At 45.7% G+C, this 22,118-nt stretch overlaps 2 protein-coding genes across 7 annotated transcripts in view; both read left to right on the forward strand.

Annotated features, from left to right (window-relative positions):
- FNIP1 (folliculin interacting protein 1) overlaps nucleotides 1–3,221 on the forward strand; it is a 64,352-nt gene extending 61,131 nt beyond the window's left edge. For all 4 annotated transcript variants that reach the window (XR_009419550.1, XM_059483407.1, XM_059483409.1 and 1 more), the window contains one exon: nucleotides 26–3,221. Coding sequence is in view for 3 of the 4 variants with exons in the window: in XM_059483407.1 (XP_059339390.1) it covers nucleotides 26–104 (79 nt within the window). In the remaining variant the exon portion in view is untranslated. The remainder of the gene's footprint in view (nucleotides 1–25) is intronic.
- A 15,367-nt stretch (nucleotides 3,222–18,588) lies between these two features.
- RAPGEF6 (Rap guanine nucleotide exchange factor 6) overlaps nucleotides 18,589–22,118 on the forward strand; it is a 122,251-nt gene continuing 118,721 nt past the window's right edge. For all 3 annotated transcript variants that reach the window (XM_059483403.1, XM_059483404.1, XM_059483405.1), the window contains exon 1: nucleotides 18,589–18,670. In XM_059483403.1, coding sequence (XP_059339386.1) covers nucleotides 18,602–18,670 — 69 coding nt within the window. In that variant the 5' untranslated portion in view covers nucleotides 18,589–18,601. The remainder of the gene's footprint in view (nucleotides 18,671–22,118) is intronic.

Genomic DNA, 22,118 nt, shown 5'->3' on the forward strand with positions numbered 1-22,118 from the left:
ACATGACTCTTCTGCTTCCTTTCAGGATTGAATCCAGCGACCTCCCCTTGCTGGCAGCTGTAGCGAGCACTCACTCTCCGTACGTTGCCCAGATCCTGCTTTAAAATGCCAGAGGCCACAGACTTTGACTTTTTGCTTCTCTGGAAACAAAGTGGAAGACAACTTGTTCTGGCTCCTTTCTCTTTGCAGCAAGTAAAACAAACTGCTTGTTGAGCTTGCAGCACCTCCATATATGACTGCATGGTGTGCAAACAGTTGGAGACTTCTCCTCTCCCATTTAGCAACTTAAAAAAAGGATAAAGAAAGGAGAAAGGAAAACTGAGTAAGCCCACGATTTCCACCACAGAAAAGTGGAGATTTTAGCAAAGCTGAAGAGATGCATTTTTAGCAGTTTCTGCCACAATGGCTGACTGTGACTTACACTGGGGAATGGAGGAAGAACTGCTCTGAGAAATACACGATGCCATCACCCCTTATAAACTGAACTGAGAGCAGCTGCCTTCAGCCCGGCTACAGCTGATGAGGATCACATTAGGATCTGTAATTCTCAAGCTGCAATGATTTGTAAACAACTTCTACTTTTTCACATCATAGTCCAATTCTGAATACTTCCCAGAGGAATAACGGGGCAGAGGCCTGGGTTTTTTTGTAAGGAACTTATTAATGACAGTCAGCTACAGAATTTATTTATGATCTTTCTCCTGGGAAGAGGAAATAGTGGGGGACAGAGGGTGACAGGGAGAACGGAGGAAGAGGCCAACAGACAAACTAGCGATGGAGATTCTTGGCTGGATGCTGTAACCAGTATTAAATGTTTATAATGTTTAAATGTTGCTTTATACTAAATGATGCTTTTCTTCGTCAACGTAATCAAAATGTTAAAAACAAAAATAATCTAAAGAGAACGTTGGCTGAAATTTCCCCATGGGTTCCCCAGAATGACATGACAATTACCTCTAACTTTTTTATGATATATAAAATCTTGGACCATCATATTCTTTTTACAGCAGTCAGTCAGCTATTGAAATAATGAACTAGAAATAATTGTACCAAAGCATTGGGGAAAGAATGAGTAGACTATTACCCTTAATTGCTCAGGTAACAAATTGATACATTTTTTAAAACAAACAAAAAAACAAAGAACATTGATTACACCATAGTGTAATAATATCCAAATTATTTTTTGACAAATATACCCTTGCTGCAGATAACTCTAATCCCTTTTCTACTCACTTGTGTAATTACCAGCAGGAAATGTTGTTTATTTTATTCTCAGCATTTCTCTTTTACTCAGCCATCACTGGTTTGTCATTGTATATACAATAGCTGTATGAGTAGCTGATGGACCCAACCTGGTGTAAGTAATGTAAATAGACAGTGGGAGGTGGATTATGTTTTCGAAGGCTCTACTACCTCAGTTTAATTGGACACTTCATTCTAGGCTTTGCTTTCCATATTTGTCCTAGCAGCCAATTAATGTTGCTGATTTTTAGCTTCTGTTTTCATCTGTTAGGTTTAGCATATTGAAATTCATGGATTATCCACACAAGTAGGAGACACGTATTCACTTGGTCGCTGAACTCTATAAAATTTCTATAAATACGTCCTTCTGTAATCATCTTTTCAATAGTACAGCACGCCTGCTATTGTTGTTTGCAGAGTTACTTTAAGTACAAATCTTATTTTAACCATTTGATAAACTTGAAAACAATAGGAGAGATCCCTGCCCCACCTCTCTCCTCCTTTCCTTCTTTGGGGCCAGGATTCACCTGGAGTAGTTTTTCAGTACTACTTAAAATCTGTCACCTAAAACTCTGTTTCAGGGAGATCTACGTGGCAAACCCACCCTCCCTTCCATGTAGGACTGAGTCTACATCAGGAAGTGACCCCAACATTCATACAGGCACTGTCATTGGAAACTCTTTTGTATATAAATCTAATGCTGACTGCTGCAGGGGAAAACCTCGTGTTTAATATGTGATCCTAGGATTTGTTTCTCCCATTTTTCAAATGTCCTTTCCTTGCCACACAATTATATTACATCTGGCTTTTGGAATGAGCACAAAACAGGGGCCCAGTTGTGTAAACACATTTCTAATGAAATATAGGATTGCACTCAACGTGGATGTTTAACTCTTTGCTAGGACATGTGGTACAGGCAGTAGTTGGATACCATGTTGTGCCCAGACTGGCACAGGGACCTGGTGGTGTCTGTGCTGCTGGGGCTGGCAGAGGAGGGTTCTGTGGGTGAGCTCATCCACAGCAGGTGCCCAGAGAGCTGGGCAGCTGCACCCTCACCCTGGCATCCCCCAGGACTGTGCTCACAGTGATCCTTACAGGGCAATACTGGTCCTCATTTGAGCCTTTATTGCCTTTATTGTGCAAATTGTTGGGGTCACTTTGAAATGGGTTTGACTCTCCAGAAAGGCCCTTGCAGGCCTGCAGTGGTGCCTGATGTGAGAGGAGAAGGAGGTGGCTGAGAGTGGCACCTTCTCTGCTGCCCTCTGCCCAGCACCAGCCAGTAATGGCATTAATGGTGTGCTCAGTCAGCCCCAGATGGAGCAGCCACGGATGCAGCTTCCTCATCATCCTCCCACAGTGCCAGTCCCTCCTGGCATGGCAGCAGCCCCTCCACCTCTCAGCAGTGTTGTGGGCAGAACACAACCAAACCCTTGTGTGATGGGAAGTTTTCCTGTGAGTGAACTTTTTGGGTACGTGAACAATGTGGTACGTATGTCTGTTTGTTAAATGCGAAAAGGGATTTTTACAGGATATAGAATTGACTTTTTAAAATATATCACTATTCTTTTATGTGAATAGAAAACTAATGTTTGATTTATTTTTTTCCACTACTCCCAATCTCCATTATTAACATGTCTTAATTTTCTGGCTGAAACCTAATTATACTAGGCACACAAATTAGCAAATTTGATTTTGTTGCAATTGGCAAACACTGGGCTGCTAAGAACAAAAAACTGTTTAAAAGAACAGATTTTACACCTTGCATATGTTTTCCCTATTAGTTCTTAGAAATGTTTTATGACAATTTTTTGCTTTCTCTAAATTATTTAGATAGTGGTACTTGTAAAATGCTGGGTAAAATGTACATACTTGTTATCTCTTCTGTTTTTGTATATATTTCCCAAGATGTGCACTTGTATTATAATAACCATTCCCAATTTTAGGGGAAATTTGTGCAATAAATACAGTATGTCAGTTTAGTTCTGGTACCTTATGTGTCCCTTTTTTGACATGTGCTATGACTCTGTGGATGACTGAACCATATTACATTTGACACCTGTCTCCTCTCAGCTCCCCTTTTTGGGGCACTAATTCTGTCACTTTCAGTGCTGCTGCCATTTTAATTTGGGAACTCGTAAGGAATTAATTGTTTCAAATAGGAATTTGTGATTGAACTTGCTGTCCCTTCAGCTGTGAATGTTGTTGGCCCCCAGAAGGCAACAGTGAGATGGGAGGGAGATCCTGATGCTCTGTACCAATGCTTGATTTTGTGTGAGGTGAACAAACATAAGCAGAAAGCAGGAAGCCATTGTCTTCCACTGTTTCATACATTAATTCCTAAAGTGACTTGCAAGGAAGTTTGTCACAGAGGTGTTTGCCATTGTGCTTGTCACTCATTTCTGCCCATCTGCCTGAGGACAATCCCTTCTCTGTCTCTCTGGGCTGCTGCACAGGAATGAAGGTTATTGAGGAGTCGTTGTAAAGTTTTATTAAATCTAAATTCAAATTGTGATAGCAGTGCTGCCAAGAAAAGTGAAGTAATAATCACACAACAGGAAAAACAATTAGGAAGGTGTAGCAGAGTGTATAAATGAGGCTTTAAAGCATCTGGCTTAAATAAGGTTCTGTGTTCCCAAAGAATGGAAAAAGGACAAGCAGAAGATGGAAACCTTTGCCTGAAGCAGCTGATCTTCTATTTTTGATAAATGCTACATGGATTCCTGCCCTGGTACATACCTGCCCCAGGTGCCCTTGCCACATGTGAGGTGCAGGATGAGCTGAGGTCAGTGTCCCCAAGCCCTGTCTTGCAGTGACGAGGGAATGCTGTGGGTCCCACATTCAGCACAGCCACACAGCACTGGAGCCTTCTAGGATTTCCACTTGCACTTGCCAAGCCCTGTAAAAGGATGCCCATGATGGGAGTGTTTGGAAGAATGGAATTTGTCCTCTCTCAGAGGAATGAAGGCCTCAACAACTGACTCTTGGGTGCTTAACCTGGTCCTGTAACACCACCCTGAGGTTTCCCTGTGTGCAGGGATGAATTGCTCTGCCTCCCTTCTGTGCTGGCATCCCAAATAACACTGTGTCAATGGCTCAGTGCTCTGTGTGGGTGAGTCAACAAAAGCAATTAACATGGGATTCCTTGCCTTTTAATATTGATAACACAGGGGGTTATTGCTGGCCTGTTCCATGATGGATTCACAAGGCAGAGCCTGCAGTCCCATAGCAGCACTGAAGGTGTTAAGCAGGCAGCTCCAGCAGAGTCTGCAGCAGGAGATGCTGGGCTTTAGCTGGGAGTTCTGCCATGGAACACTGAGATGTGCACTGTGCACTGTCAGACCTCCTGCAGGGCTCCTTGGGCTGAGTGCACCTGACAGAGGGCAGAGAATTTTGTGTTACCAGAGTAGATGGTCATGAGGTATCTTCCTGACGGGGATGGCAAGAGTAGTTGGAGTCATGTGTCTGTGTGGGTGTTTGGCAGCAATGATGTGAGCAGTAAATTCAGCAGTGTAATCACTGCAGCATCCAGAAAATGCTGATGTTAATGCCCAGAATTGATTTCCTTTTTAACTTTCAAGCAAGACTGGGACATAGCACTTGCTAGGCAATATTTTTAATGTATTGTTGCTCCTTTTCTGTAATTCCCTTTATTTTCCTGAAACAAAAGCAAAAGCTAATTCACTTAGCTGAGGCAAAGGCAGGAAGGAAGCCACAGGCACTCGAGTACCATGGCGTCTCTCATCTCCCACATTATTCCCAGGGGTCTGCAGAAGAGGATATGATTATTTTCTGTGTGGCTTAGAGCAGAGTAACCACAGGACAATTTCTGGATCCAGGGGTGGGAAGCAGCTTGATGTGTTGGCTGCACAAAAGCACAGAGCTCTTAACAGCTCTTTGCTGAGCTGCTGTTGCTTTCTTCTCTCTTAAACATTTATTGTTAAGAAATAGTGGCCTTGTAGTTGGAAGTAAAAGTAAGCGGAGAGCCTGGAGATACATGTGACTTTTGAGTCTCTGTGCTGTAAGGAACATTTCTGTTTATGTGCTGCAGCATGCACATTCTGTTCCAGCCATCCCCTCATTTATTTTGTGGTACAGGAGCAGTACAGACTTTGCACACCATCCCTGCAGCCTTCTTGTCTTCCCCCTGTACAAGATCATCTTTGCTGTTGCTACAGGCAGATTTAAATACACCAGTGCTTAGGGTTTTTTAAAGTTGCTGGTGCTGGCTGGAGATGCTTCTTTACTGGAAGCAGTGCTTTTCTGTTTTGACTGCTAAAGAACCGCAAGTTCAAATCCTATGGCTTTTGGAGCAGAACCTGATTCCCCAGCAGGAGTGGCTTTGCTTTGAGAGTCCTCTGGCAGAGGAGCTGGAAGGTAAATCATCTGTGCCCAGTGGGCCTGGTAGCTCTCCCAAAGGGGTGCTTAATTTTCCCGTTGCTGTGGTCAGTGGGAAGGAACAGACATTACAGGACAGGCAGCTCAGCACTGAGGAACAGGAGTGAGAGCTCCTGCCCCGACTGGCACAGAAAGTGCCAATGTGGAGCATCCCATGGGGCTGGGGTCCCCACAGGAACCTGGTGGAAGAGCTGGCATGAGGGGTTATATGTTGGAGAGGTGCTGTGATTCTCCTTCCACTGAGGCACTGCTGCTGGGCAGCATTTTCTGCCTCAGCAACGCCTGCTGGCCTGCAGGGCTGGGCAGTTGTGTGGCCTCTGGACAGGAACAGCTTCATGTGAGCCGTCACCTACATGTCACCCACTTGGGTCTTGCTCAGGCTCTCTGGCAGCTTGTTGTCTCTTAGAAGCAGCATAGTAGCAGGAAGCAGCATGTTACTCCCATGTATTTGTTTATTTTCATTACCAAAAATATTTGTACAGCGGCAGAATTTGATGTCCAAGCCTCTGTGTGTTCCAGCTGTTTGTTCCCAGCATGCGCTCGGAGGGTGGGGATCAGTGCCGCAGCAGTGCCAGAGAGCTCTTCACGCCGGTCGCTGGAGTTACGGTACGAGAAGGTGCAGGAGTAAAGGCAGGTGACACAAGTAGCTGGTCCGGCGGTTTGGGATGCCGGTGATAAGGAAAGGGCACCTGCAGCACTCGGGAGTGGTTCGTGGTGAGGCGGCAGCTCCCACGTCCGGCATGACCTCAGAGGCCGCGGCCGTGACACGCGCCCCTCCCCTCAGCGCCCGTCAGCCGCACGCCGGCGCTGGGCGCTGCCCGTGCCCGCTGCTGTTGCTCAAAGCTCCGTGGGTTGAGCAATGCCCGCGCTGGCCGTGGCTGTGTGGGCAGGGCAGGCTGTGCCCCGGATCCCATCGGAACCCAGGGAGTGCCGCGATGCGCTGCGGCCGGAACAACCGGCCCAGGTGGTTCGCGGGGCGAGCCCGGCCGCGGGGCTGCTTCCTGCTGGCACTGACTGGGGCGTAGGACTTGCTTTGTTTCAAGGGCAGGTTTCCCCAGAGCTCCATGTCGGAGCCCTGCAGTACAGCCAGGCACTGTCTGGGTGCCCAGACAGCAGCGAGGGCGAGCGGCCGTGACTGCGGGGCAGACAGAGCGGTGCAGCCGGGCCGCACGGAGGAGCCATTCCGGCCCGGCCAGCAGCCCTTATTGCAACATCCCAGAGGAAGTATTTGGGCCGCAGGCGCGTCCCGGATTTCCAAAGCAGCACAGGCGATAAGCAGATGCCTTTTTCTTATGACACAGCTGCTCTGCCTATGTCCCAGCTTTGGCCAAGCCCCCGGCTGTGAAAGGAGCGCCCAGTCCGAGTGCTGGTGGGGACCGATGCTGTGATTCACCCCTCACTGCACCTTCGTGCTTTCAGTTTGGTGTTGTTTTCCTTAAGGACCTGCAACCCAGCCCCTCTGGTAACAGTTTTTCTCTAGAGAAAGCTTTTCAGAAATGAAATTATAGACCAAGAAAAATCTTAAGGAAGAACGAGCCAGGGGTGGCAGGATGGAAGTCTCCTGCTCTGGCTCATCTTTTCAATTTTAAAAAACCAAAACTTTGTGAGTGGGAGGGAGCCCCTTCCTCTGGCACAGGTCACAGGGGAGCACGGGCTGGGAGAGCCCTACAGTGCCAGAGGTCAGGGCCATGCCAGTGCCATGACGCTGCCTTTTAGCCCATAAAAACATTGTTTAATTGCTGGTATCTTTTGGTTTGAAGATTTCATCTATCCTGTGCTCACTAAACTGCTGAGGGAGTGGAACTCTGTCCGACTGTACCTGTGCCTGCTTCCATTGTTCAGTTTCTAGCACTAACCAGAGTCTCTGTTTAATCTGGAACTTGCTTTTCCTTCTTCATTAACTCCTTAAGATGAGCTTTGATTCCACTGGTTGGACAGGCCCTGCTTTTTCCTTTTGGAAAAGCACTGAGGAGGAATGGGGGTCATGCAGATCACGTGTGGCTCTGCTGTGCTGGAGCAATCGCAACCAACGCTGCTCTCGTCATCATTTCCTGCGTGAGCAGGATGGGCTGAAGTTGCAGCTCTGGGACACATGAATGTGTCACTGGTGGCAGTGCTGGGGCCAGGTGGGAGAGCTGAAGGTGGAGTTTCTCCTAGGTTCTTAATGGAAAACAAATGTTTTCCTGAAGTGGCATTGAAAATGAAGGTAGTGTTTCTTATGGAAGTGCATGTAGCTGGGCTGAGGAAGAAGGGTGAGAACATTTTCTTGAGTAATGAGCATCTTCCTTCCCAAAGGCTCGTTAATTTAGTTTTCTTGACTAATCAAATGAGTTTCTAGAATATTTTCACCAATGTCACCAAAAGAAAAGTGGTTTATAAACAGCCTGGAGCCAGCAGAGAGTGCAGTGGTGAGGGTGCCTGGAGGCAAAGCCCAAGTCTGCGCAGGGGTGACCCCAGCAAGTCCCTTGGCCAGCTCCCAGTGCTCACACAGGGCCACTGGTGGGATGTCTCCTGAGCAAACACCCTCACGTGGGGCCTTTGGAGTGGCACTGGCAAGAAGTCTCTCGTTTGTTATGGACACAAAGGTGTCCATGAACAGTGACTTTAGTGCAGAGGGTACCAGTGGGTTTATGTGCTTGATTTTCCTGACAGGGATGCTATTCACTTTGGAGAACTTCAGTGTGTTAGAAAGACTATGTTCAGCATTTCTTCTATAGCTATTTCTAGAATTACTTCAAAATTACAGCCGTGAGCAATTATAGTTTTCAATAGCTTATTGAGTGCACTGAATCCTAAGACATTAACTACCACATTTTCAAGGAGTAGATTTATTAATAGCAGCTGTAACTAGAAATCTTGTCTAATTTTGATCACTACCAAAAGACATGAAAAAAAAAGGACTCCTGTTTTCATGTATTAACAATAAGACTGATAAAATTTGTGGGAGATATTCTGGGCAAACAAAAAAATTACAGCTGTGTTCCTTGTGCTACAATAATTAATGATCATGCACTTTATTCTCCAAAGCTGTTTTTCTTGTACAGTTTAACTAAAGGTCTTGATCTCTGTCATTTCACATGACATTGTTCTGAGGCTGTAAAAGCCATCAGCCTGAAGGAGAATTTATTTTTCAAAATACAGCTTAACTCTCCAAACTATTTCTTAAATTATAGGTTAGTGAAAAGCAGGCCCTTCCCATGGAAACAGAGTTTTTTAAGAACTGTAGACTTGATCTGGTTTAGTATTAAAATCAAGGGCTCTGTCTTAGGCTGGTAAGAATCCCCATTGCTCCTGGCAACTGCAGCTCTTCACAGCTGTGAATTGAGACACACATTTTTCAGGGGAGGATAATCCTTAACCTAAATACAACTTTTCAGATATTTTGAGGTTGACCTTTGCCTCCTTGTCTGTTTTTTTCCCAGGTTGGCTGGCTGGGAAGATGCTGCCCTGCTGGATCACAAGCTCCTACAGCAGCTCATCCTTCCCATGAAGGAATCACAGGCTCTGCTGGAGCCCATGAGGGTTTGTCCAGTGCAAGTGATTAGTCTCAGAAATACGGGGTGAATTCCCACTTTTCAGGATGTGAACAACAGAGGTAGGTTTGAAGGAAATGTCTTCCATCAGAAGTTCTATCCTCTGCCTTCATCACTTACAGTCAAAGCATGATAGCTCATTAGGTGTGATTTGGCTGTTTCCTGTCCAGGCTGTCAACTCCAGAGGCAGCAGAGCAGCATTGCTGGAGCATGTGGTGGTCTCATTATCTCATCAAGGGAAACACTGTGCAACAGAACCCTCACCCCCTCCTTGCCCATGGTGTTTAAACTAAATGGTTTTAAATGAAAAGAGGGTCAATTTCATTTAGATACAAGGAAGAAGTTTTCTGCAGTGAAGGTGGTGAGGTCTGGTAGAGGATACCCAGAACAGCTGTTTCTGCCCCATCCCTGGAAGTGTTCAAGGTGAGGTTGGATGGGGCTTTGAGGAACCTGGTCTAGTGAAAGGTGTCTCTGCCATGGCAGGGGGCTGGAAGAAGATGACCTCTAAAGGTTCCTTCTAACCCAAACCATTCTGTGATTTTGTTATTGTATGAGTTACTGACAGCTTCATCTGCTGGACCACCATCAACTGCACCTCCAGGTTTGGGGTGTCCCTAACACCTGTCTCCACTCACAGTCTTGCCACACCCCAGGACATGGCTTTACTGATGATTCCCACCCTGGCCCGAGGTGCTGCAGAACTCTGCAGTTTCTTACTGCAATACTCTTGCCAATTTTGATTGCAGATTCCTTACCATGTGTGTGCTCATCCTTCTTTAGACCACAACTGGAAAAAGCTCTGGGGTGGTTCCTGCTCAGGGTCTCCTTAACTGCAAACCCACAAACTGTTTCCATTTCTCTTGGTACCTTCAAAAGTGCAGCACTTTTGTAACACCCTCCTAGTGTGAGATCCAATGATGGTTCACAAAGTAGCAACTACTACAGCAATAGTTTATAAAAAAGAAAGCACTTCTACTGCAAAGGCAATTTTGCCTTGGATAAAGATAGCAATGAAATCCAACTGTTCCAATAAAGTGGACTGCCATGGAAAATGTTTGCCACATTGTTGGCAAAAGCTCTGGGAAAAAAAGTAAGTCACTTTTTAATCAAAAAAGTAGTGAGTTACCTGCTGCTACTATCCATGGCTTTTAATGTGCTGGTATGGCACTGAGAGTATCCCTGACACATGGAGGGGAGGTAAGGGCACTTGGAGGGCAGCTCCACTCAGCTTTCTAGAAAAGTCAAAGGTTCCTGGTTCTACTTGTGCAGTCACTTCATATGCAGCTATTGAAAATTATATTTCCTTGACAAGATTGTTTTGGTGTCAGGGTTTTTCTGGAAGTCATTGTGCTTCCTATGGGCCAAGCAGGTCACTGCAGGAATTTCATTGTGTTTCCTTTATCTCTCTATCACCTCCTCAGCGTTTTAGACAGTGCTTGTGACTCAGCTTTCAGCTACATGGAGTGAAATGCCTAAAAATCTTAAGAAATTGCATCTGCCTTAACGCCATCACTGCTATCCTACCTAATAAATATTTTCCTGAAAACCCTCAGTCCTCTATCTCTCTGATGAAGAAGACTGCTTGCACAGGGGTAAGCAGTGATAGGTAAGTGGTATTTGTGTACTTGGGTGACATGTCTTTTATTGGGTGGAGCACTCAGCTGTATACTGGTAACTTGCACCACCCTCTGATTCATAAAATCATCTGACCTTCATCTAACTGCTGCTCTGCTTTTATTTCCTTTTCTCCCTGTCAGTTACAGTAAAGGAAATTCTTCCTGTGCTCCATACACAATGCTTCCTTTCATTCAAGGTTTGGTTGTGCTTTTAGCATTTAAAAAAACAACCAGTACAGCCATCTACTGAAAAAGCACAGGATGAAGTATCACATCCCTCTCCCCTCACATTTACCCCCCTGCAGACTACACACACTCCAGGAATTACGGTACTTTGGACACAGCCTGGGTGAAATCCCAGCTGGGAGATGCTGCAGCCCCTCAGGCTGGGATGATGGTTTGCTGTGAGGTTTGCTCCCTGTTTGGTGTAGGGACAAGTAAGCAGGTCTTCCAGGAGGAGCCTAACTCTGCTGGCTCTGTCTGATGCTATACCTCAACTCCTCTCTGCCCTGGTGAGGCTGTTCCTCTGGGTACACACTTGTGTCCCTCCCTTGCAGATTGCCAGCCATCTCCCTGCATGTCCCAACTTTCTGAAGCATGAAGGTAAGAGAGACCCTGGTGGTCTATGAGCAGGAGCATCTCAGCTGTCTGATGCAGGAGAGCTTCTGGGTGGTGGGAAGAGGCCACCACAGGCTTGGGACACTGTTAGCAATCAATATCCCTGGGCATAGAATCACTGTATGTTACCAAGGGCAGGGTCTCTAGAAGGAAGAGAGGAAAACCACATTCAGTGGAAGAGTCATCTGCAGATCTTTCTAAAGTTAAAAATAGTGAGAATTTTGTTGCCAGAAGACACTTTGTTCTGTTATGCTGCTGTCATCATGTGAGCAGGTTGTATGCTTCTGCATTTGAAGACTAAAACTGAATGCTGAAATGCTGAAAACAGGAACTTTCTGGAAATTCCACATGCCTGAGATGTAATGGTTTCAGTGAGTTTCCTGATATCATCTCATCCATATGGTTGTGCTTGGATGGGGGAGCTAAATATTTCATTAGCTCTGTAGGGTCACTAAAAGTCAAAGAAGAGATCATAAGGAATCATAAGGTTGCATGACATCCTGCAAAGACATGATAAAGCAACTGCCCCTAACAATAAGTGCTTCAAGGTGAGGGAGCTCACTTTAAGAGCATGGAGGAACTGAGCTCTTGCTTAACTCATGTCAGCAGGAGCTGTTTATCCCCTCTTCATCAAAAAAATAACTCTGACAGCATCCAAATGTGACTGAAACCAGAGGATGATACAGGGAATTTTGGCCTTCATAGCTTTGCAATGACTTCACCGAGCATTCCTGGCTCCCAGGCCTGGACTGAGTCTACTAAACTGTACAACATTTCTTTGTAATCAAATTATAGTTTATACACAGGCACAAAAACACAAACACAGGGACATGTATCTTCCCACAAATGCACCAAATGTCTGCAAACAATGGAAAGCTGATCTGATGCTGGCTGAATCGCCACTGTGGTCTAGGCTACAATAGCAAAGCTTGTGGTTGCAAAGAACCTTAACAGCAGCAGCAAGAGAAGGGTAAGAAATGCAAGTCTTCCCCAGCCCTGGTCTTGACTCAAATGCTGTAATGTTTCTTGTAGGATTTCACAAATGACAAGAGTGTATTTGATTGCATAAAGCAGTGAAATCGCCTGTCAGGCGTTTATTCACAGTTTCTTAATCCAGATGATTTCCAGTTAAGAGAAAGTCTAGACCGTTGGCTTGTTCTTTGGCAGAAGAGAAGTTTTTTATTATTTTTTCTCATGCTCAGAGAATTACTCAATTTACTTAAAAAAGGGGAAGGACTGAGATCCTATTTACTCTAATTTTTATCATATTTAAACTGGCTGCTCTCTGTAGGCAGGCCCCATTCTTTTACCAGCTCAACATTGTCGGTCAAAGTGTTGTCCAGTAACAAATGCCACAGATACACAGAATGGTCACATTGAGTTATGCAAGTGCTTGGCTTTTTGCCTCTGAAAATAGCTGCTCAGTAGAAAAATACAAATCCCACTGCATGTTCTCTCTGGGTTATAACAGGTCACACACACAAAATCCTCACTGTTTGTGAAATCTTCTTGCAGCTTATAGTTGTACAACTTTTTACATCCCTGAAAAATTAATGGGAATAAGATATGTTAAATTGGCAACTGATACCAAATTACTGGTGGAGAGTTTCCCATGCCAAGATTGCTCTTTTTCTTGATTAATTCTTCATCTTTATCTGTGCCCAGCCCATTCTTTTACCCACCTTCCACTTTCTAATGGTTTTTGGCATGGTGTTTCCGACAACAAATGAAGAAAATCTTTCAGCTGAAGCTGTAACCTGATTTTAGCAACAAAGAACATGCAAATGAAGCAGTCACCAGACTCCAGATTGCCTGCTGTCAGGGCAGGTTCTCCCCCGCCACCCCCATCTTTAATTTTTTCAGGCTTGAGCATGGACATCTGTATACTGTTTCTGGATACCTCCAATATCTAGACAGGTCCATATGCTCTTGTGGGTTTTGTCAACAAAGTGCTGGGACTGGAATCACATATCTGTAGGTTGTGTGTAGTAAAAATAAAGTGGCAGAAACCACACAAAAAATTGATACAAGAGCCTGTTTCAGACAGAGTTGTTCCATTGTACAGTGTGTAGCAAGCCACCAACTCGTGGCTTGGAGCAAAGCAGCTGGGATTTAGATGTTATTTTGTAACTATTTTGAATGGTTGTTGTCAGTTCTTATTCCTTGTTGATAATGTTGTACACTACACTGTGCCCGCGGCAGTTTGGATGCTCTGGTGATTTGGCAGGAGCCCTTTTTTTCCTCATCCCACTCACTCACATCCATCAGGGCTTGGTAACTCCTTTAGGGGGGGGGGTGGCAGGCCCTGGATGGACCCTTTCAAGTCACTCAGCAGTGGCAGGGGACAGGAATGCCTTCCTCCATACCTGCTGTTTCCCATACAGGCAAGGAAGGGAAATGAGAACATACACGTCAGCGTCACGGGACAGCCACCGTTCTTTCAACACAAACAGCTTTCACTGTCCTCACTGCAAACCTTCAGAGAGTGCATCAAAATGCCTGCCTTTGTGTTCACAGAAACCTTGGTAAATGAATAGCAAATAACCCAATTCACTGTTTCCTTTTCAGATTGTTCCTGACTTGGGAACAGGACTCCATAAGCACTGGCCAAGGATTACATGACACAAAGGTCAGGGTGACATGTTCCCAACACACTGTGCATCCTCAAGCATCAAATATTTGTTACTTCAGAATTTCCACCTGTCTTTCCTGTGGACACCCCACAAATTGCCCTCAGCTGAGAGACGTGTCCTTCAATTGGGACTAAGACTTAGGAAATTGTTACTGCCTCCAGCTGAGCTATGGCTCAGGCTGCTCTTGGGAGCAGCTGGGGCTTGTCATTCCCTCTCTTTGCATGTTAGTAAAATCTTAAAATCTTTCAGTCTTAAGGCTCCCTGAATTCCCAGTCCATTCGCAGCACTCTGCACATTAGACACCATCACAGATGTGTGCCAGTGAACATGAGAAGCAAGGAAAATTGTCACTGAAGGTAAAATGTAAGTAAGTAAGTAAGGTGTTCCATCCCCACATTTAAAAGGTGTCAGGCTCCCCATTTGGTTCTGTATTGTTGGTGGCTGAAAAATAAGTGTTTGACTGTCACAAAGAGATCTGCAATTGCTTATGTGTACATGGCTTTGACTCTTCAGGAAAAAATCTATATATGGAACAAAAGCCCTTGAGGAAAAATCTGTACTAGATTTTTTTTAGAAGGAAAGTCATGTTAGTCTTGAGTTAGAGAAGAAAGATGAGAGTTTAGTTTTAAAAAACTAAATGTTAAACTAGTATTATAATAACAGCAGAAAGATAATGATCTCACAGTTCTGTTTCTTCTTTTCTACTTTTACCATTATCCTTTGAACTGAAGCTCTGGAAATATGCACAGTGGGGAAAAGTAGCTCCAGTATTCAGACCATTTCATTCTTGCTCTTGATTTTTCAAAAATAATTTGTCATTTCACTTTTAATTTCAGAAATGGAAATTTTGAGCTGCACAATGCTGCCACAGCCATGAGGTCAACATTCTTATGTAGCTACCTGAGCAGTGCTGTGCCACTTGCAAAAATGTAACTTTCCTGCAAAAAAAATCTCTTGCTCTTACAAAATTCCTAATGATCCCTCTGCCTCCCCAGTTTTTCAGAAGTTCATCATCAGAATAAGTATATCTGGTACCTCTGTCTGAAGAGGTTCTTCCTATTGGGCATCCCAGAATATTTTGTTTTCCTCTAGTCAGGCAGAGAATTAATTTGTGTATCCTCCTTGTGGTATGTTAACCATGTACTTAGCTAGTAGTTGTTGCCAAAGATGTGCACGAATCTCCAAAGGGATTTTTTTTCCAAAGCTAAGAAATTAAAACCAATAGCCTAGCAGCCAGATTGGAGAATGAGAGGAAGGAAATTGCCAGGCTGTAATAGAACTCACAGGACACTAAATACATAGAATGCAAAAAAATAAAAGTTAAAAATATTTCAGTGCATGATGATTATGAATCTTTCCCAGTGGGAGAGGTGAGGAAGTTGAGTTTTACCCTGAGGAATCTGGGATGTGCACATGGTGGTAAAAGGCATTACATTAAAAGGCATCTTTGGGAGTGTCAGCAAAGCAGAACAATTGAGGGAACACACTGGGAGGAGGAGATGTACTCTGTAACTCAGCTGCTCTTCCCAAATTCACAATGCTTGAAGCAGAAACATTTCATCTCCTGAGACTGCAACTCATCTGTATTAATAGCAAAGCACGTCTGATTCTTACATGATACAGATACTGTTAGTTTTCAATTAAAACTTTGCAGTAAGTGATGATGCTTTACTTGTGCAGGGATACAATCCAGATAAAGGGGAAGCCAATTTTCCCCTCTGCATGAACAATAAGTGCCCTGCTTGGCCACTTCCCTTAATCCCAGCCCTGAAATTACTCACTTGTGAAAGCCTTTTAATTGTGTTTAACCATGTCAGCTTTACCACGTGGAGACATTGGCTGTAACACCAGTAAGCAGTGAGGATCATGACACTGGTTTCCATTGTCCTCCAGATAGCTGGGAAATAAACCCTATGGCTGAAATAGCCCCTGAAATAACTGCAGCTATTAGAGCCATTACCTACCCAAATTCAGGTGCTTTTGGAGTGAGGGAAGGTCAGGTGGGCCAAGCAATTAAATTGGAATGGCAGCTTTGGTGCCCATGGAATACTGCTGGCTCCCTCACTGCTCCTGTGCCTAGACTGGTGTTCAGGATGGGAATTTGTGTGCCAAACAAAAACGAATTTTTAGGCTACTAACTTTATTCCTATGGTAAGTGTTCATTTATGTGTTATGGTTGTTGTAGGAATGCTGAACAGCTGGAATAGGTGATAAAATGAGTTCCCTTCTAAGAACCAAGAGGTCTTAAAATTATTTCAGATCCATGACAACTGTGAGTGCATAGATCTCAACAAAATCTGGGGTTTTAGTTGTTAATTAGTTGTTAATTTAGTTGTTAATTATTTTTTTTTCCCAGCCACCTGCACCTGGAGAGTATTGACTAATTTTTATACAATCTTTAAAAATGAACTGAGCTGGTAAAGCTCTTGATTTGCTATTAAATCTCTGATTTAAAAAAAAATAAAAATCTCCTAACATTAAAGGATTCATGCTTCAGTTCTTTTCTTCTCCTTAGTTACTCAGGAGGACTTTTTCTCTCTATCTTTTCCATTTGGCTCCTGGCAGGGAATCTCTGAAGATTCCCACACCACTGGAAACAATATTTTATGTACTAAAGTTGAAAGAGGATAACATGTTCTGCCAAATAACTAGTACAAACTTCTGACCTTTGGAAGAATAATAGACCTGATATTTGGAAATCATACATTTAAAACAGAAGTTCAAAGAGAACAAAAAAAATAAAGAAAGAAAATGAGTTTTGATAGACTTCATGAGACTGAAAGCTGTGTCTTTTCTGTCAGTTTTGGGAGCATCTCATATTCTCTCTGTTGTGCATGAGTTGTAATGACTGTGAGTTTAAGAGGAGCTTTTCTTTAGATCCTTGCTGTCCATCCCATGGTTATTGTGCCTGCAGTGATACCAGGCACAGCATCAGAACAGTTTGCACTGGAGGAAACGTCGTATTTCCTGAGATTTTTTTTTTGAAGAAAACAGTAGAAATATTATAAAACAACGTGGAAGGGACAATCAAGTCCTTGAGCACAACAAAAGTAATTGTGCCATAAAGGGCAAGTGGTGAAGAGAACGGGAAGGGGCAGCTGGAGAAAGGGCAGGAACAAAAACACTCTTGGTTATTAGGCAGGAAAGAGGAAAAAGCAAAAGGGCAAACAAAAGTTGTATGCCTGCAAAGCTTTGATCTCATAAATTTACAGAATCGGACTTGTAATAGGAAGGAAAGTCTTGCGATGTGTGTTTGGTGTGTGGCTGCTTCCTGTTGTCCCCGAGCGGCCATCAGGGCCAGCAGTGCAGGGCTTGGAAGGAGTCTGTAAATCCCACAGGACCCCGAGCTGTGGCAGCGCTTTCCTTACTAAAGTATTCCTTATTTGTATTTAATGCCGAGCTGTGCCGGCGAGGCCGGGCGGGGCAGCGGGACCGAGCCCGGCCGGGCTCTGCGATCCTCTCTGGGCACCGCCAGGATGGGCCGGTCCTGCAGGAGCGACCCAAGGCAAAGGCTCGGAGCAGCTCAGGAGCCACGGAGAGGAATCAACACTCGATGAACTGCAGCGCGAGGGAAAGGGGGAACGCACGCAAACTCGGCAGGAGCGCTGCCATGACACCATGCCTGGTGTGACGCCTGCTCACGGGCACGGTGCTCCCAAGCGCTGCAGAAAACGCTTTCCTGCGGCTGTAATTGCTGCAGAACGCGCCTCACGCCGGGTGCCCAGGCAGCACAAAGCGACTTTCACCAGAGCCCGGCGGCCTCCTGAGCCCGGCACGGCCCCACCGCGCATGCGTCCGGCCCCGCCCAACCCTCGCGAGCCTTCCTCCGCGCCGCCCGCCGGCCCCGCCCCCTGCGAGTGCGAACGCCGCCGCGCGTGGGGGCGGAGCTCATCACAGCCCCGCCCACTCCCCCTCCGCCCCGCCCCTCGCTCTTCTTGCTGATTTTCTGGGTTAAAGCGCCCGCTCTCGCGCTTTTCTATACCGGGGGATGTGCGGCGAGTGACCGGGGCGGGGGGTCCGGGCGGGGGCGGCGACTCCCGGCGTGTTCAGGAGAGACGCGGGCTCGTACCCGGCGGCGGGGTTTCTCTCCGGACCCTCTGGCGCCGCGCCGCGGAACAACTCGCCCGTCCGCATCGCTTTGTGCGGGCGCGGAGGGCGGAGCCGCGGGGGCCGAGCGCGCGGGGAGTCCCGCTCGGGCCGGTAACTTCGCGCACGGAGCGCTCGCGCCGCGATGGGGAGCGGCGCCGGCCGCCCCGGGACCGCGCCGGGAGCCGCCGCCGCCCGCCCCGAGCGCCGCCGCCGCCGCTGAGCCCCAGGCGTCCCGAGCGCCGCCCGCCTGGTGAGCAGCCAGCCCGGCGGCGGGCACCGCGCCCGGCCCCGCTCCCGCCCCGGCCTCCCCCGGTCCGGGCCCCGGCGCGGGGAACGTTTCGGGGCGCGTTCCCCGCGGGCCCGGAGCGCGGCGGAGCCCGGGCAGGAGCCCCGGCGGGCCGCGGCGCTGTGATCGCGGCAGCGCCCCGCCAGCCGCTCCCCAGGCGCCGCGGGGCGGGGGGCGCCGGGCCGGAGGATGAGCGCCCCGGTGGAGCCCAGGATCAAACAGGCGCTGCGGAAAAAGCCCGCCGAGCGGACTCCGGAGGTAAGGCGGCTCCGGCTCCTTCCCAGCGGCTCCTTTTATTTACTTTCTCACTTTTCCTTTGCGTAAATCCGTGTTCCGACAGCGCGGGATCCGCGGTGCGCGCACAGACCGGGCTGGCGCACAAACTTCTGTCTGGAGCTCGGATATTTATTTATTTCTCTCCGAAGTTGGCCCTCTCGGGACCAGCAGAGGTTTAAACGCCCGGTAACACGCTGGGTACAGGCACAAGGCGCTTCGTGAAGTGCTTCGGGGCAGCTGTAGGAAGAAGAATAACAAGAAGTAGATCTCCGAAAAGTAAAATGATGCATATTTCAGTGATGCAAAACTTATGGGAAAAGTTAGAGAGCTGAAAGGCTTTGCTTACCTGTACAGTGATGCAGATTTAAACAAAACCAAACTAATTATGCTGCCCAGGCTTCATAAAGACGTTTCTGCAGTGAGTGGGAGTGTAGAAATGTGTGAGGCTGGTAAGCTACAATAAAACGCGTTTTCCAATTAACTGCCTTCTCTGTCCCTTCCCCACAAGCTACTCTGTAATCAGCCGTGTATTTTTGGGAATGGTAATGCCATGGAGCATTAACTTAATAATGAAATGGGTTTGATATCATTTGCATTTGTTGAAGTTCTGATTGGAGTTTGTTTGCTTACTTACCCTTTGCCTTCCTTCATTTCCCTTGCTGTGATTTTTTTTTTTTTCCCATGTGCTCGAGAATTAGTGCTATGAACTGATACACTCTTGAGTTTTTCCCTTGGAGACTGGGAAACATCTGTTCTCCCTTGGTACTTCATGGAGAGCAGAATGTCCTGCCTGGTCTTCCTTATAAGTTAATTATGGAAGGGCTACTTAGAGAGCTGCTCAGAGGCTGCTCTGGGGTTCATCCTAGCAGGACAGAGTCCCTACTTCCCTTTCAGCTCAGCCGAGTGAGTGAAATACAGATGTTCAGTCCCAATGGTTGCTTGCTTTGGGATATCCGGCACATTCCTCCTTGTGTCTCTAAATCAGTGATGAGGCAGCCTCAGTGTCCATTCTTTTTCCCTTACTTTTAGCGCTCCCCTCTTGCTTCAGAGCTTTCTTTCTCTTCAGCTGGAGCCTTCAGTTAGCAAAATTCCTTTGCTAGTGTGGCTTGCAGTGTTGGGCAACTGGGTTCATCACAGAAGTGTCATTGAGGAGTTGGCATTCCGTGCTGGCTCGTCATGGCTTGGACTGTGGGGAACAGGTAATCTGCCTTGGCTCAGAACCCCTGCTCACCACTGCTCTGTTTGCTGTACCAACCTCTGTGCCTGTGTAGGGCTTTTTGTTCTTTTTTTTCTGTGCATCCCCAGTTTTCCCCCCAGCAGCCGTCATGGGATTCCTTATAGTTGTCACCTTGTTTTGGCTAAAACGGCCTTAAAATAATTATTTTGCTTAACCTTGTAGTGTTAAACTGTCAGATCTCACAGTGACTGACTGCTTGTGGGTTTGTGTGCATTTGTGTAAATTTCCATTGAGAGTGACATGAGCGTTGTGTGCAGGTTTGAATTTGCCAAGGTATCTTAATTGTGGGAAAAAATCTAATCTTTGCTATCTAAGTAATAATACTTCTAAAATGATTTTTAAAATCTAAATTCCCTTGTTAATCTGACCCTGTTTTGGCAGGCTAATTTTAGAGACACTGTGCAGTGAGACTACTTGTGATTAAAGTTAAACATGTACTTAAAACTTGGCAGGATTGGGTCCTCAGTTCTTGCTCAGTTCTTGTTGCTGAGTAGATAATTACAGTTAAATCACTTTGTTTTTTCTCAGGATACTTTTGTTTACATACATTTAGAAAGAGAAACTTTTCCCTGATTTGATAGCAGGGGGTGCCCAGTCTGGAGCTGTGTTACCTGCTCAGGTACAAAGCTTGTCATAGTGACACTGACAGATTTTCCCAACATCTGCTCTGGGATGTGAGGACAGATAGAGTGGGGAGTGAACTGCAGAAAACAATTACAATGTTGTTTATTCATTTATTTATTTATCTCAACATCCTGACTTGCCCTCTTTCCTCTGTAGGCTGCAGGACTTGGGGCAGGGAGCTGAAACCTGTTTAGCGCAGCCATTAGGATCAGACCCAAATTTCGGGTGTCCCTGCACAGGATCAACAATCTGGTGACTCCTGCCTTGAAGTATCCAGCTGTGCACAGACTAACGTGTGTGTGGCTTCATTTCTCCCTCCTACTCCGGTGGGAAGGTATCATCAGTTCCTCCCACACGGAATCAGCTCTTTGGGGCTGCTCGTGCCCTTTGACTGCGTTTTTGTGCAGGGCCCCTCTCAAATTCCCCGAGCCACCCTTGGTATTTTATGATAAGCCAAAGCTGCTCAACCACTAGAGTTTTAATTGCTTTCAGCCCCTTTCTGCCCCCATCTCTGTTTCTGATCCTGCAGTTTATATGAGCAATTTACCTGGGTATTTATTACAAATTACAGGGTTGGGGCTGTGCTGATCAGTAGCATGGCCTGGTGCTTCATTCCTGTCATCTGTGCAGCCTCTGGAAAAATACAGATAAACACTCCACATGCCAGATTTTCCTTACAAGTACAATTGTAAGGAAATAGTACAATTATCCATCTGATTTTGATTGTAGGTTTTTTCCTTGAGAAAGCATTTTAATTTCTAAGAATTGCAAAACTAAGCAGGGAGATGTTAAAAAAATTCTATAATTTACAACTTTTGAAATTTACCTCCCTGTCTTCTTGCTCAAGTAAATGTTTTAGTTCCTGATACTACAAATATTTTTGTTTGGAAAAATCTGTGTTAGGGCAAGTTTTCAGTGTTGTGGTAACATTCCAATGTTTGCTAATTGTTAAAGTGTATAAGTTATGCATATTAGGCATGTACACACTTGATTTTTTTTTAGTTGTTGGTGCTCAGATACTTCATGCATCTTCATGAAGATGAACATGTAATCTTCTGTTTATATTGCCAGGGGGAATTATTTTGATGAATTTGTAGGGACTGTAGCAAAAATTTAATGATGCATACATTTTTATGTAATTTTATGTAGGCATACATATTTTATGTATGTTTTTTAAGTAACACAATGTTGTGTTACTCTGTTTAGAATCTGTTTTCGGAACTATTGAAGGCTGGCAAATATTTTGCTCCCTTTCCTCTCTTTTGGTGCATCATTGGAGGTGCATATTGTTTATATGTGATGGAAGTGACTTCTCATGTGGACAGAGCTCCAGAATGTTTCCAAGTGGGCTGATGCCTGTGTGTGCAGCAGGTGCTGCTCTGGGATTTGAGTGAGTCCCATTTAGTCAGATTTGCTTTGCTGGGTCCCTGTGCCCCTGTGCTGACACTGGAAATAAATCTGTGTACCTGTCTCTCAGGTATGGCCTGAAAGTGCACAATTTGTGAGTAATCCCTCAGATATTAGTTTTGATAGTAGATTATCCTAACAAATCATCCCTTCTGTCTTGTC

Source organism: Ammospiza nelsoni, chromosome 16 (genome assembly GCF_027579445.1).
Source record: "Ammospiza nelsoni isolate bAmmNel1 chromosome 16, bAmmNel1.pri, whole genome shotgun sequence".
Classification (NCBI taxonomy): Eukaryota; Metazoa; Chordata; class Aves; order Passeriformes; family Passerellidae; genus Ammospiza; species Ammospiza nelsoni.